At 39.3% G+C, this 15,792-nt stretch overlaps 2 protein-coding genes across 2 annotated transcripts; one reads left to right on the top strand and one right to left on the bottom strand.

Moving 5' to 3' along the window:
- Positions 1-1,905: 1,905 nt before the first annotated feature.
- LOC132554848 (pulmonary surfactant-associated protein D-like) lies at positions 1,906-9,134 on the bottom strand. Its single transcript, XM_060219171.1, has 7 exons — positions 8,985-9,134; positions 8,343-8,432; positions 8,050-8,101; positions 6,035-6,070; positions 5,077-5,291; positions 4,535-4,721; positions 1,906-2,642 (listed from the first exon to the last, which is right to left on the bottom strand). Exons 1-7 carry the CDS (start codon positions 9,132-9,134, stop codon positions 1,906-1,908), a joined length of 1,467 nt encoding a protein of 488 aa, XP_060075154.1.
- An 87-nt stretch (positions 9,135-9,221) lies between these two features.
- On the top strand, positions 9,222-10,669 carry LOC132554847 (GATA zinc finger domain-containing protein 14-like). The gene is made up of 2 exons (XM_060219170.1): positions 9,222-9,225; positions 9,531-10,669. The coding sequence occupies exons 1-2, from the start codon at positions 9,222-9,224 to the stop codon at positions 10,667-10,669; spliced, it is 1,143 nt and encodes a 380-aa protein (XP_060075153.1).
- The last annotated feature ends 5,123 nt before the right edge of the window (positions 10,670-15,792 follow it).

Below are 15,792 nucleotides of genomic sequence, written 5' to 3'. Positions count from 1 at the left end.
CAACAATAGTAGTTACAGATAGTAAACACACACACAGTCACAACAATAGTAGTTACAGATAGTAAACACACACACAGTCACAACAATAGTAGTTACAGATAGTAAACACACACACAGTCACAACAATAGTAGTTACAGATAGTAAACACATACACAGTCACAACAATAGTAGTTACAGATAGTAAACACACACACAGTCACAACAATAGTAAACACACACACAGTCACAACAATAGTAGTTACAGATAGTAAACACATAAATTGGTTTCGTATGTATTATATATATTATGTTCATCATTATGTTAATCAGGACTAGCTAGCTTTTCATATTAATTACTTATGTAGAGTATAATAAATCTTATTCAGTATGGTTGAATATCTGTCTTTACTGGTCACATATGCATGTACCAAATCTATACAGTAAACACGTGTCATTTAACCTCTACCATATCTGTACAGTCAACACGTGTCATACACCCATGTATCATATATATATACAGTAAACACGTGCCATACACTAATGTATCATATCTATACAGTAAACACGTGTCATACATAAGTGTTCCATATCTATACAGTAAACACGTGTCATACATAAGTGTTCCATATCTATACAGTAAACACGTGTCATACATCAGTGTTCCATATCTATACAATAAACACGTGTCATACATAATTGATCCATATCTATACAGTAAACACGTGTCATACATAATTGATCCATATCTATACAGTAAACACGTGTCATACATAAGTGTTCCATATCTATACAATAAACACGTGTCATACATAAATGTGCCATATCTATACAGTAAACACGTATCATATATATATGTAACATATCAATACAGTAAACACGTGTCATACACTCATGTATCATATATATACAGTAAACACGTGTGGCAATAAATTTTCTCTATATTGAGGACACATGTTATATATTGATGTATCTTTTTTATTAGTAAATGTATGTGAAATGTTCAGTTCTATATGCAATAATACCTCTTTGTGGTTTCTTATTGTTGTAAGTTAAGATTGTAAACGACAAATATCGGTCGCTTTTCTCGTGTTTTTTTTATCACTGATCGAAAACTGACATTATTTGAAATTGAATGTTCTATTTCTCTCGATTGAAAAGAGATGTTTAGAATTAAAGTGATCGCGCGCTGTAAATTCGTCCTACATTTGGTACTGTAATTTAGATCAGTAAGACGACATCAGGGTACAATTTATCCTGATTTGAAGGCTTGACGGTTATAATCGGTATTTGTCGTTTTGTTTATACAGTTTCGATTTACTTGTATATCAAACAAAATCATAACTTGAAATCCACTTCATTAAAACGGATTTTATTTACTAAATATGTCTGGCCTTTTTCCATTGGTATATCATATATGCCAAGCGACCAAACGATACTACAAATTCATAATTATCTTTGCGATGGAGACATGAAGACGACCGCTTTGTGAGGTGACTTATTGTAACGTCCACCCGTGATTAACGGATCGACCGCTTTGTGAGGTGACTTATTGTAACGTCCACCCGTGATTAACGGATCGACCGCTTTGTGAGGTGATTTATTGTAACGTCCACCCGTGGTTGACGGATCGACCGCTTTGTGAGGTGACTTATTGTAACGTCCACCCGTGATTAAAGGATCGACCGCTTTGTGAGGTGACTTATTGTAACGTCCACCCGTGATTAACGGATCGACCGCTTTGTGAGGTGACTTATTGTAACGTCCACCCGTGATTAAAGGATCGACCGCTTTGTGAAATGCCTTATTGTGACATCCACCTGTGATTAACGGATCGACCGCTTTGTGAGGTGACTTATCGTATCGTCCACACGTAATAAATTTATCGACCGCTTTGTGAGGTGACTTATTGTAACGTCCACCCGTGATTAACGGATCGACCGCTTTGTAAGGTAACTTATCGTATCGTCCACACGTAATAACATAATAAATTTATCGACCGCTTTGTGAGGTGACTTATTGTAACGTCCACCCGTGATTAACGGATCGACTGCTTTGTGAGGTGACTTATTGTAACGTCCACCCGTGATTAAAGGATCGACCGTTTTGTAAGGTGACTTATTGTAACGTCTACCCGTGGTTGACGGATCGACCGCTTTGTGAGGTGACTTATTGTAACGTCCACCCGTGATTAAAGAATCGATCACTTTGTGAGGTGACTTATCGTATCGTCCACACGTAATAGATTTATCGACCGCTTTGTGAGGTGACTTATTGTAACGTCCACCCGTGATTAACGGATCGATCGCTTTGTGAGGTGACTTATTGTAACGTCCACCCGTGATTAAAGGATCGACCGCTTTGTGAGATGCCTTATTGTGACATCCACCCGTGATTAACGGATCGACCGCTTTGTGAGGTGACTTATTGTAACGGCCACTCGTGAGTAAAGGATCGACCGCTTTGTGAGGTGACTTATTGTAACGTCCACTCGTGATTAAAGGATCGATCGCTTTGTGAGGTGACTTATCGTATCGTCCACGCGTAATAAATTTATCGACCGCTTTGTGAGGTGACTTATTGTAACGTCCACCCGTGATTAACGGATCGACCGCTTTGTGAGGTGACTTATTGTAACGTCCACCCGTGATTAAAGGATCGACCACTGTGAGGTGACATCGTATCATCCACACGTAATCAATTTATCGACCGCTTTGTGAGGTGATTTATTGTAACGTCCACCCGTGATTAACGGATCGACTGCTTTGTGAGGTGACTTATTGTAACGTCCACCCGTGATTAACGGATCGACCGCTTTGTGAGGTGACTTATTGTAACGTCCACCCGTGATTAACGGATCGACCGCTTTGTAAGGTAACTTATTGTAACGTCCACCCGTGATTAAAGGATCGACCACTTTGTGAAGTGACTTATTGTAACGTCCAACCGTGATTAAAGGATCGACCGCTTTGTGAGATGCCTTATTGTGACATCCACCCGTGATTAACGGATCGACCGCTTTGTGAGGTGACTTATTGTAACGGCCACTCGTGAGTAAAGGATCGACCGCTTTGTGAGGTGACTTATTGTAACGTCCACTCGTGATTAAAGGATCGATCGCTTTGTGAGGTGACTTATCGTATCGTCCACACGTAATAAATTTATCGACCGCTTTGTGAGGTGACTTATTGTAACGTCCACCCGTGATTAACGGACCGACCGCTTTGTGAGGTGACTTATTGTAACGACCACCCGTGATTAACGGATCGACCGCTTTGTAAGGTAACTTATTGTAACGTCCACCCGTGATTAACGGATCGACCGCTTTGTGAAGTGACTTATTGTATCGTCCTCACGTAATTAATTTATCGACCGCTATGTGACACAGGAATGAGCGGTATTATCTAGGTCATCAGTGACAGAAGGAACACGTTGTCTTAAAGACAAAATGAGCGGTATTATCTAGGTCATCAGTGACGTAGGAACACGTTGTCTTAAAGACTGAATGAGCGGTATTATCTAGGTCATCAGTGACGTAGGAACACGTTGTCTTAAAGACAGAATGAGCGGTATTATCTAGGTCATCAGTGACAGAAGGAACACGTTGTCTTAAAGACAAATTGAGCGGTATTATCTAGGTCATCAGTGACGTAGGAACACGTTGTCTTAAAGACTGAATGAGCGGTATTATCTAGGTCATCAGTGACGTAGGAACACGTTGTCTTAAAGACTGAATGAGCGGTATTATGTAGGTCATCAGTGACACAGGAACACGTTGTCTTAAAGACTGAATGAGCGGTATTATCTAGGTCATCAGTGACAGAAGGAACACGTTGTCTTAAAGACAAATTGAGCGGTATTATCTAGGTCATCAGTGACGTAGGAACACGTTGTCTTAAAGTACAAACAAGTAATAACCTACTATATAAGTACTGAATTTCTGGCTAAAATTTACAGATTTCAAAGATGTCTGAATGATTGTAACAAAACGTGTTATGATAGTAACTGGACTTACGAAAATAAGACAAAACAGTATACTGATACCAGTATGAAATATTCTGAAGATCAATTCATCGGTAGTATCTAGATCTGGACAAACTCGGCATGTGTCATTCCTGCCGGAAACGCGTTTTACTGAGCCGTTGTAGTATTACAGGTTTGTATCTGGTTTCCTGAGAGCTCGAACGATATCACCGCCATCAATACAATACAACATAACGAACAAGGTAAAGTTTATTTAACATAGTGCTCACTTTTCAACATGCAATATTGAAGATATGAGTTGACATCATGTGCTTGTGAAAAACCTGTGTTATACCGAGGGAACGGTTGGTGGAATTTTACCTGCAAAAATTTAAAAAAAAAAGGTTGATGAAACTTTTATAACACGTATTTGTCAAAAGAAATAAACATAGAAAAAATGAAGAAAGCAGAACATGTTATATAAACGGTGTATTGAAATAGACACTGATACGAAAATGCAAAATTGTTAAAATTAAACTATTCGGATATTCATAAGTTACAACTTCTGCAATAAAAATACAAATCAAAGCTTACGTATACAGGAACAGCCATCCGACAACATCCGCGTGTCAGTTCCGGCAGAACCTTGTACCCCAGGCGCCCCTTTGGTACCAGCAGGGCCCTGCAATCCAATGGTTCCTTTACTGCCCTTTGATCCAGTGTCACCAGTATCACCATAGTTGCCCTTTGACCCGGGTAGACCTGCACTTCCTTTCGGTCCCTACACAGTAATCCCTAATGTAAGTCTTATCTAACATATATATATAATCTTGATACTTTGTTATCACGCTGGATAAGATATTAACTAGGTTATCATCCCAGTAAGATGTTAACTAGGTTATCACCCCAGTAAAATATTAACTAGGTTATCACCCCAGTAAGATGTTAACTAGGTTATCACCCCAGAAAGATGTTAACTTGGTTATCACCTTAGAAAGATGTTAACTAGGTTATCACCCCAGTAAAATATTAACTAGGTTATCACCTCAATAAGATGTTAACTTGGTTATGACGCTGGATAAGATATTAACTAGGTTATCACGCTGGATAAGATATTAACTAGGTTGTCAACTCACACTACTTCCTTCAATTCCTCTTTGACCTTTATCACCGCGTTGACCTTTCTGACCTTTAGCACCCTGTAGTCCTCGTGGTCCGTTGTCACCTTGTAATCCTGGGTCTCCCTTCATGCCCTTTGCCCCAAGGGAACCTGGATCTCCTTTGGGCCCTGCCTTGCCCGACTGTCCCACTGGTCCTGGTGGACCGCGGTCTCCTTTTGGTCCCTGGTCCCCTGGATTTTATGATCAGCTAAGCTATATGTATTATAATTTTCTCTTTGACCAGTGTAATTATATGCCTCACTTTGAGACATATCAAGGATTTTACGTAAAACTTAATACATGATCAAACACTTGTTCAGTTGATAAATATTTACCTGTGATAAACGATATACCAAACCTAACATGATTTATGCTTTTGTCGCGGTATAGATCAACACTCTCGATGAATTAAAACAGTCGTTTGATTAGTTGATCATTGTCTACGTAAATCAACAGAGCCTACCTGTATAGTGGGACTAACCGTAGACCGACAATAACCAACAAAATAACTAATTACATGTCTGACTCCTTACCCCCCCCCCCCCCAAACGTGTGTTTACTTAAATGCACCTTATGTTCGCATACCTGAACATGATAACACAAACATTGGAACATTTTTATTATAGCCACTCTATAATCTTAATAAATGATATCGTATCCGTTGAATTTGTACTTTCTACACATCCAAGGCTTATACAAAAGGTCTGACAAGTGAAAACGCACTTTTCCAAACAAATTTAGCATTAGATATAGTAATAATAGGTTCTATAGCAATACGTTGTGGTATAGAATAAGCTGTATGACATTATTTAGCTGGATAAACATATGTAGCCCGGATGTCTGAAGGAAAAATGATTGGTTGAGCCAGAAATCAGACATGTGTACTCCAGATTCGTTGTTAATGTAATTTTAGAAATGAAATTAATACATTTACCTTGTGGACCTTCCACACCTCGGCTACCAGGGGCACCTAATGGTAATAAACAAATTATATTAGCTATGTGATATCACTTAATAGCCTAACAGTTCCTGATTTTCACCTTTGATTTCTGTTTCATAAAACGTTACTTAGTTTTTCTCCGTTGTCAAAAATCCATCAGTTCAAAATCAATTTATCCCCGTTTGGAAATTTTCACAATTTCAAATTCTGTCGGTAGGAGTGAGGGGTAATGTTTGAATTTTTTAATGCTATTTCTGACTTTGGTAAAGAAGATGACAACGTGGTTTGATGTCACATTCTCCTAATCTTCTTTTCATCTGACAGCAGTACTGTGTTACCATCATCTCGCTTACATACATGTAGACTGTTACTGCCACACGTGACGGTCACAAGGAGAGTGACATTGTATGAAAGGTCTGGTTATATCTACTGTTAATTCAGATAAAACGGATGGTTGATCATGTGACATTCCTCAGTGATGTATAGTTATACTGAAAGTGACACAAAGACACGTGTACAGAAATACCCAAAGAATTAGCAGGGAACGATATGAATTCAGAATTTTAATGGTTGACTCGTCCATTCCGAGTGCAGCATGAGTATAACGTGTCAGAGCTGTATGTCAGTGCTGTGACCGAGTACTGTGTGTCAGAGCTGTGTGTCAGTGCTGTGTCCGAGTACTGTGTGTCAGAGCTGTGTGTCAGTGCTGTGTCCGAGTACTGTGTGTCAGAGCTGTGTGTGTCAGAGCTGTGTGTCAGTGCTGTGTCCGAGTACTGTGTGTCAGTGCTGTGACCGAGTACTGTGTGTCAGAGCTGTGTGTCAGTGCTGTGTCCGAGTACTGTATGTCAGTGCTGTGACCGAGTACTGTGTGTCAGAGCTGTGTGTCAGTGCTGTGTCCGAGTACTGTGTGTCAGTGCTTTGTCCGAGTACTGTGTGTCAATGCTGTGTGTCAGTACTGTGTCCGAGTACTGTGTGTCAGTGCTGTGTCCGAGCACTGTGTGTCAGAGCTGTATGTCAGTGCTGTGTATGTCCGAGTACTGTAAGTCGGTGCTGTGTCCGAGTACCGTGTGTCAGTGCTTTGTCCGACTACTGTGTGTCAAAGCTGTGTGTCAGTACTGTGTCCGAGTACTGTATGTCAGTGCTGTGTCCGAGTACTGTGTGTCAGTGCTGTGTCCGAGTACTGTGTGTCAGAGCTGTGTGTCAGTGCTTTGTCCGAGTACTGTGTGTCATAGCTGTGTGTCAGTACTGTGTCCGAGTAATGTGTGTCAGTGCTGTGTCGGAGTACTGTGTGTCAGATCTGTGCCCGTCCGAGTACTGTGTGTCAGTGCTGTGTCCGAGTACTGTGTGTCAGTGCTTTGACGAGTACTGTGTGTCAAAGCTGTGTGTCAGTACTGTGTCCGAGTACTGTATGTCAGTGCTGTGTCCGAGTACTGTGTGTCAGTGCTGTGTCGGAGTACTGTGTGTCAGAGCTGTGTGTCAGTGCTGTGTCCGTCCGAGTACTGTGTGTCAGTGCTGTGTCCGAGTACTGTGTGTCAGTGCTGTGTCCGAGTACTGTGTGTCAGTGCTGTGTCCGAGAACTGTGTGTCAGAGCTGTGGGCCAGTGATGTGTGTCAGTGCTGTGTCCGAGTACTGTGTGTCAGTGCTGTGTCCGAGAACTGTGTGTCAGAGCTGTGGGCCAGTGATGTGTGTCAGTGCTGTGTCCGAGTACTGTGTGTCAGTGCTGTGTCCGAGAACTGTGTGTCAGAGCTGTGGGCCAGTGATGTGTGTCAGTGCTGTGTCCGAGTACTGTGTGTCCCGCTGGATTTAATGATACGTATCACCCCGTGCTGGGGGTATCTAATACACCTTATTTGACCCGTTTCCTGTCTCTATATTTAGTTCTGATTATCACATATATATTGTTTTTTTTATACAACAAAATACAAACAAATAGATATAAACATTCAGCGAAGCGTATATGAAAAATAGTATTTGAAATCTCCCGATTTTGTGTTTCCTTGTTAACTTACCATTAGGACAAGTCTTATTATGATCCAGACAATGTTGCTCCAGAACCTGGGCCTGTAAAGAAACTTAACAATTAACATTTTGTGTTAAAACGAAGATGTCATATCAACTGAACACCATCATTAACGGGACTCATCAAAATTCCCAATCAAAATTGGTGATTACATCAAATGCAAACTGAATCAGAGAGCATTTTATTGTCTGTATAATTGAATGGATCATAAACAAATGAAATTTTCGAAATTTTCAATTTTGTCTTCAAATGTAGAGCGATTTGTAATCAATAAGAACAAACCTGTGCGGAAAGAAGGTCTGAGATAAAAGTTGAAGCTCTTTTCACTCTGCTGTTTATGTTAGGATCCTCGTCGAAGCGACTGTACAAGTTCTGAAAACACAACTTCTCTAAAAGTATCTCCTACAATATGACACGAGTAGCTTAGCATAAACAACATTTGATGTCAAACATTACCGTGACCGTAATACCATGTACAACACGAGTGCGACATTATATAAACAACATTTGATGTCAAACATTTCCTAGACCATGATACCATAAAAAAACACGAGTACGGCTTAATATAAACAACATTTGATGTCAAACATTTCCTAGACCATGATACCATAAAAAACACGAGTACGGCTTAATATAAACAACATTTGATGTCAAACATTCCCGTGACCGTGATACCATGTCAAACACGAGTACAATATAGTGAAAACAACATTTAATGTCAAACATTACCGTGACCGTGACACCATGTCAAATATGAGTACGATATTGTATAAACAACATTTGATATCAAACATTACCGTGACCCTGACACCACGATAGACTAGAGTACAGCAGAAGTTTCACTCTTAACCTGAAAGGCTAGAATTACCATGGAACCAGGCATTGGCATCAAACCGATTCATGCTGGAGACAAGAATTAAGTACCTGGAGTCCATTTTTCAATGCCGTATCAAGACCGTCGATCTGGTTAAGATTGCTGAACTGGACAATGGTTACCGTTATAAACGAGAAAGTATGTACACAAGTTAGAAGAAAAAGAGTGGAGAACCATGGGGAGGTCTTGTAGTCCGCCATCTTACTTCTTATCATTAGTTCACCTAGACATCACAACGTTATCATTCTTATCATAGCTCGGAACAACTGGTGCGAGGGTTCAATAAGATGTGTAATTAAAATACTTTATACTTGGTTAATGTAATTATACTATTTATACAATTGATGAACTTGGAAAGTTATGTTTTTACCAGAATGTTTCCCAGGCATGGAAACATTATTTTTATAGAATCATGAATAGTTCGATGAGTTAGAATCAACATACAAAATATGTATAGCAAAACACGCCAAACACAACAACACTAACCCCGCCAAACACTACAACACAAACCCCGCCAAACACAACAACACTTACCCCGCCAAACACAACAATAATAACCCCGCCAAACACAACAACACTAACCCCGCCAAATACAGCAACACTTACCCCGCCAAACACAACAACAATAACCCCGCCAAACACAACAACACTCACCCCGACAAACACAACAACACTAACCCCGCCAAACACAACAACACTCACCCCGCCACACACAACAATAATAACCCCGCCAAACACAACAACACTCACCCCGCCAAACACAACAACACTCACCCCGCCAAACACAACAACACTCCCCCGCCAAACACAACAACACTCCCCCGCCAAACACAACAACACTAACCCCGCCAAACACAACAACACTCACCCCGCCAAACACAACAACAATAACCCCACCAAACACAACAACACTCACCCCGACAAACACAACAACACTAACCCCGCCAAACACAACAACACTCACCCCGCCAAACACAACAATAATAACCCCGCCAAACACAACAACACTCACCCCGCCAAACACAACAATAATAACCCCGCCAAACACAACAACACTCACCCCGCCAAACACAACAATAATAACCCCGCCAAACACAACAAAACTAAACCCGCCAAACACAACAACACTCACCCCGCCAAACACAACAATAATAACCCCGCCAAACACAACAACACTAACCCCGCCAAACACAACAACACTCACCCCGACAAACACAACAACACTAACCCCGCCAAACACAACAACACTCACCCCGCCAAACACAACAATAATAACCCCGCCAAACACAACAACACTCACCCCGCCAAACACAACAACACTCCCCCGCCAAACACAACAACACTACCCCGCCAAACACAACAACACCCCGCCAAACACAACAACACTAACCCCGCCAAACACAACAACACTCACCCCGCCAAATACAACAACACTAACCCCGCCAAACACAACAACACTAACCCCGCCAAACACAACAACACTCACCCCGACAAACACAACAACACTAACCCCGCCAAATACAGCAACACTTACCCCGCTAAACACAACAACACCAACCACGCCAAACACAACAACACTTACTCCGCCAAACACAACAACACTCAACCCGCCAAACACAACAACACTCAACCCGCCAAACACAACAACACTCAACCCGCCAAACACAACAATAATAACCCCGCCAATCACAACAACACTCACCCCGCTAAACATACTTTTACACGGGGATCATAGTACAAATAAAACTATGATATTATTGTAAAATACTAGAATTCATCATTGAACCTTGACATAATTGTCTGCTATAAATAGAATGTTCTGCAGATAACAGTTCTAATGTGGCAGACTATGTCAGTTCCCTATTGATAAGCTCTAGTCAGTAAACGCCATGGTCAACGAGAATCAAATCGCCGCTAAAATTCCCTCCATCCTCGCCCTTCTCTTCGTCACGCTCCACTTGTCAGCGTTTGTATCCGTCACGATTCTGCAATTTCGTCATGTGTATGATTTGGAGAAGACGTTGTCTGTGCGGCGAGCAGACATCGATCACCTGACCGGGTCGTGTGGAAGTCCTGATCAACAGTCCCTGGTATGTGTACACGATCTCACACCTCTTACCTCAGTCAGGTTGGGCAATTTAAGAAATCCTTATTATCAACGTCATCTTGGCTTCCACGTATTTGAAAGCGAGATTTCAGCATGGAAATCTCACCCAGTCCAGAGTGTTTGGGAGTAATGGAAGTGATCCAGTCAAAACATAATCACTGCTGAAAAGTGAGGGAAACAATAAACTATAAAAAGTTAAGATGTCGCATCATCGACACTAAACTAGGACGATGGGTGGAGAACAACATGGTTGAAAAGTACAAAACATTTTAGAATGGACGGTGTCAATGAGTACAGATATTGATGTGTATTTGGGAGATGTCAGAATGTATGTGAGGGTTAGAGATATAAGTAATAGATTCAACGTCAGACCAGAGATATATATAACACAGAGATTGGAAACTCCTTCAATACGATACTACGGTATTCCGAAATCTCGCGTGGGAACGAGATTCAACGAGAACGAGTTATATACGTCTCTAGTCAGACAAACAAAAACCGGGTTCAACTCAATCAATCAAAAATCTGAAAAGTTATCAATTGACTTGGGTTAATTTCGTAACGCTTTACTTTCATGTGAATATTCTTGGTATCCTGAACACTGAGGCCTATTCCGATAGTGGTTATAGAGACATGACGGTCACGGGAACCATTACTGGTACAGCTTAAGGCTAGATATACAATATTATGGTCTGTGTCACCAGTAATCTATTTATTGAAATGTTTCCGTGTTTTAAGTTGTCATTAGATATCACAAATTACTATCGCTTCCATCTGATAAAGGATTGTATGAGAGAACATCGTGTACTGTAAAAATACCACAATCTGTGTAGCTTGACTGACTCAAAATCAACCGTAGTGCCGCCATTACGCAACGTCATATATTGACGTACTTCTCTTAAAATCCAGTGTAAATTCAAGCGTTCGCTCGACCTACCTTATACATGGTTGTTTCTTTTACATTTCAGGGTAAATTCAAGCGTTCGCTCGACCAACCTTATACATAGTTGTATTTCTTTTACATTTCAGGGTAAATTCAAACGTTCACTCGACCACATAGCAAAGACAAACGCTGATTTCCAGGTGACATGGAGACGTGTGAACTCGCGGCAAACCTCTTCTGTGTCATCACTGATGTCAAGCGTTTTACAAGCTCAAGTAAAGGGCCAATTAAACCTATTCTTTTCATTGTAAAAGAGGATTTGATGTGTAAAAATTTGCAACTTTTACAATCGCAGATATCGTTAGTGTCACATATACGGCAGTAGTCTAAAACTATTGCCTGCTATCAATAAAGATAAGTTAGGTTTCTGGTAGTAGAAAAGGTTGCCTACTACGGACAAAAAGGCAGTTAAGGATTTTGAGGGGACAAAATATAGTCTTTTATAAACAAAACTTTTGATAAGGATTCTGAGAGGACAGAATGTCGCATATATACAGACTATAGGCAAAGCTTGTAAATGTCGAATAAGTTGGAGTAATAAGCTTGTAAATGTCGAATAAGTTGGAGTAATAAGCTTGTAAATGTCGAATAAGTTGGAGTAATAAGCTTGTAAATGTCGAATAAGTTGGAGTAATAAGCTTGTAAATGTCGAATAAGTTGGAGTAATAACCTTGTAAATGTCGAATAAGTTGGAGTAATAAGCTTGTAAATGTCGAATAAGTTGGAGTAATAAGCTTGTAAATGTTAAATAAGTTGAGATGATCAGCTTGTAAATGTTGAATAAGTTGAGTAATAAGCTTGTAAATGTTGAATAAGTTGGAATAATAAGCTTGTAAATGTAAAATAAGTTGAGATGATCAGCTTTAAATGTTAAATAAGTTGGAATAATAACCTTGTAAATGTTAAATAAGTTGAGATGATAAGCTTGTAAATATTAAATAAGTTGGAGTAATAAGCTTGTAAATGTTAAATAAGTTGGAGTAATAAGCTTGTAAATGTTGAATAAGTTGGAATAATAAGCTTGTAAATGTTAAAATAAGTTGAGATGATCAGCTTTAAATGTTAAATAAGTTGGAATAATAACCTTGTAAATGTTAAATAAGTTGAGATGATAAGCTTGTAAATATTAAATAAGTTGGAGTAATAAGCTTGTGAATGTTAAATAAGTTGAGATGATAAGCTTGTAAATGTTAAATAAGTTGAGATAAGCTTTTAAATGTTAAATAAGTTGGAGTAATAAGTTTGTAAATGTTAAATAAGTTGAAATAATAAGCTTGTAAATGTTAAAATAAGTTGAGATGATCAGCTTGTAAATGTTAAATAAGTTGGAGTAATAAGTTTGTAAATGTTAAATAAGTTGAGATGATCAGCTTGTAAATGTTAAATAAGTTGGAGTAATAAGCGTGTAAATGTTAAATAAGTTGGAGTAATAAGTTTGTAAATGTTAAATAAGTTGAGATGATCAGCTTGTAAATGTTAAATAAGTAGGAATAATAAGCTTGTGAATGTTAAATATATTCAGAAAATAAGTTAATGTAAATACTTTTCGATGATAAGTTTGTATTTTCGATATCACTGTCTTAACTTTCTTTGAGACAATGTTTGTAATCGACCTATCTCGGGATTGTCTGTGATATTGAAGACAAACCCGGGATCACTAGTCCTCTTTCTGATAACGTAGAATATAATGTTTATTTTTATTGTTACATTTTGTTAATGTCTGGTCGGATCGTGTTTTTGGGATGTTGCTTTGATTGTTGATGTTCCTGTTTTTTAGGAACAGCAGCTCATACAGAAATGTTCAGGAGACGTAAAAATCTGCCTCTCTGGTGAGTAGATCATCTGCATGGAAGTAATGGTAATGTGTTTAGATAATTTATCTGCAAATAGAAAATGGTGATGTGTTTAGATAATTTATGTGCAAAAAGAAAATGGCGATGTGTTCAGAAAGATTATTTGCAGAGAGAAATTGTGGTGTGTTCAGACAGATTATGTAACACGTTCATGAACATTGATATTTAAATGATATATAACAGTTTGTAAATATTCCTGTCAATAATGTCTTTCACGGTTTCAGGTGATGTCGGGAATAAAGGTGACAAAGGGGACAAAGGTAACCTAATTACTTCATATAGATCCTACCACCGACAGTACTCATCAACACAAGTTTGTGTTATAACTTTGTTGGTATCCGGTACATCGTTAACCAAAGTAAAATACTGGAAAAATACCATCAATAGTTGTAATGTGTTGATAATGTTATAATAACATTGTTATCCCAGTCTACAGACCACAATACAGGTAACATTGTTATCCCAGTCTACAGACCACAATACAGGTAACATTGTTATCACAGTCTACTGACCACAACACAGGTAACATTGTTATCCTAGTCTACAGACCACAATACAGGTAACCTTGTTATCACAGTCTACAGACCACAATACAGGTAACATTGTTATCACAGTCTACAGACCACAATACCGGTAACATTGTTATCACAGTCTACAGACCACAATACCGGTAACATTGTTATCACAGTCTACAGACCACAATACAGGTAACATTGTTATCACAGTCTACAGACCACAATACAGGTAACATTGTTATCACAGTCTACAGACCACAATACAGGTAACATTGTTATCACAGTCTACAGACCACAATACAGGTAACATTGTTATCACAGTCTACAGACCACAATACAGGTAACATTGTTATCACAGTCTACAGACCACAATACAGGTAACATTGTTATCACAGTCAACACACCACAATACAGGTAACATTGTTATTACAGTCAACACACCACAATACAGGTAACATTGTTATCCCTGTCTACAGGCCACAAATACAGGTAACATTGTTATCACAGTCTACAGACCACAATACAGGTAACATTGTTATCCCAGTCTACAGACCACAATACAGGTAACATTGTTATCCCAGTCTACAGACCACAATACAGGTAAAATTGTTATCCCAGTCTACAGACCACAATACAGGTAACATTGTTATCACAGTCTACAGACAACAATACAGGTAACATTGTTATCCCAGTCAACACACCACAATACAGGTAACATTGTTATCCCAGTCTACAGACCACAATACAGGTAACATTGTTATCCCAGTCAACACACCACAATACAGGTAACATTGTTATCACAGTCTACAGGCCACAATACAGATAACATTGTTATCAAAGTCTACAGACCACAATACAGGTAACATTGTTATCACAGTCTACAGACAACAATACAGGTAACATTGTTATCCCAGTCAACACACCACAATACAGGTAACATTGTTATCACAGTCTACAATACAGGTAACATTGTTATCCCTGTCTACAGACCACAATACAGGTAACATTGTTATCCCAGTCAACAGACCACAATACAGGTAACATTGTTATCCCTGTCAACAGACCACAATACAGGTAACATTGTTATCCCTGTCTACAGACCACAATACAGGTAACATTGTTATCCCAGTCTACAGACCACAATACAGGTAACATTGTTATCATAGTCTACAATACAGGTAACATTGTTATCCCTGTCTACAGTCCACAATACAGGTAACATTGTTATCACAGTCTACAGACCACAATACAGGTAACATTGTTATCACAGTCTACACTACAGGTAACATTGTTATCACAGTCTACAGACCACAATACAGGTAACATTGTTATCACTGTCTACAGACCACAATACAGGTAACATTGTTATCACAGTCTACAGACCACAATACAGGTAACATTGTTATCCCTGTCTACAGACCACAAAACAGGTAACATTGT

The sequence above is a fragment of the Ylistrum balloti genome, unplaced genomic scaffold (assembly GCF_031769215.1).
Source record: "Ylistrum balloti isolate Yb309-2 unplaced genomic scaffold, AGI_CSIRO_Ybal_v1 Utg370448, whole genome shotgun sequence".
Taxonomy (NCBI): Eukaryota; Metazoa; Mollusca; class Bivalvia; order Pectinida; family Pectinidae; genus Ylistrum; species Ylistrum balloti.
The sequence above is the reverse complement of the archived record's forward strand: the minus strand, read 5'-3'. Positions and strand labels throughout refer to the sequence as shown.

Excerpts from the sequence above, each read along its gene's own strand:
- LOC132554848 (XM_060219171.1), bottom strand. The coding sequence starts at position 9,134 with ATGGCGGACTACAAGACCTCCCCATGGTTCTCCACTCTTTTTCTTCTA. Across the intron at positions 8,102-8,342 it reads CAGACCTTCTTTCCGCACAG|GCCCAGGTTCTGGAGCAACA; the intron begins GTTTGTTCTTAT and ends GTTTCTTTACAG. Across the intron at positions 6,071-8,049 it reads TAATAAGACTTGTCCTAATG|GTGCCCCTGGTAGCCGAGGT; the intron begins GTAAGTTAACAA and ends TATTACCATTAG.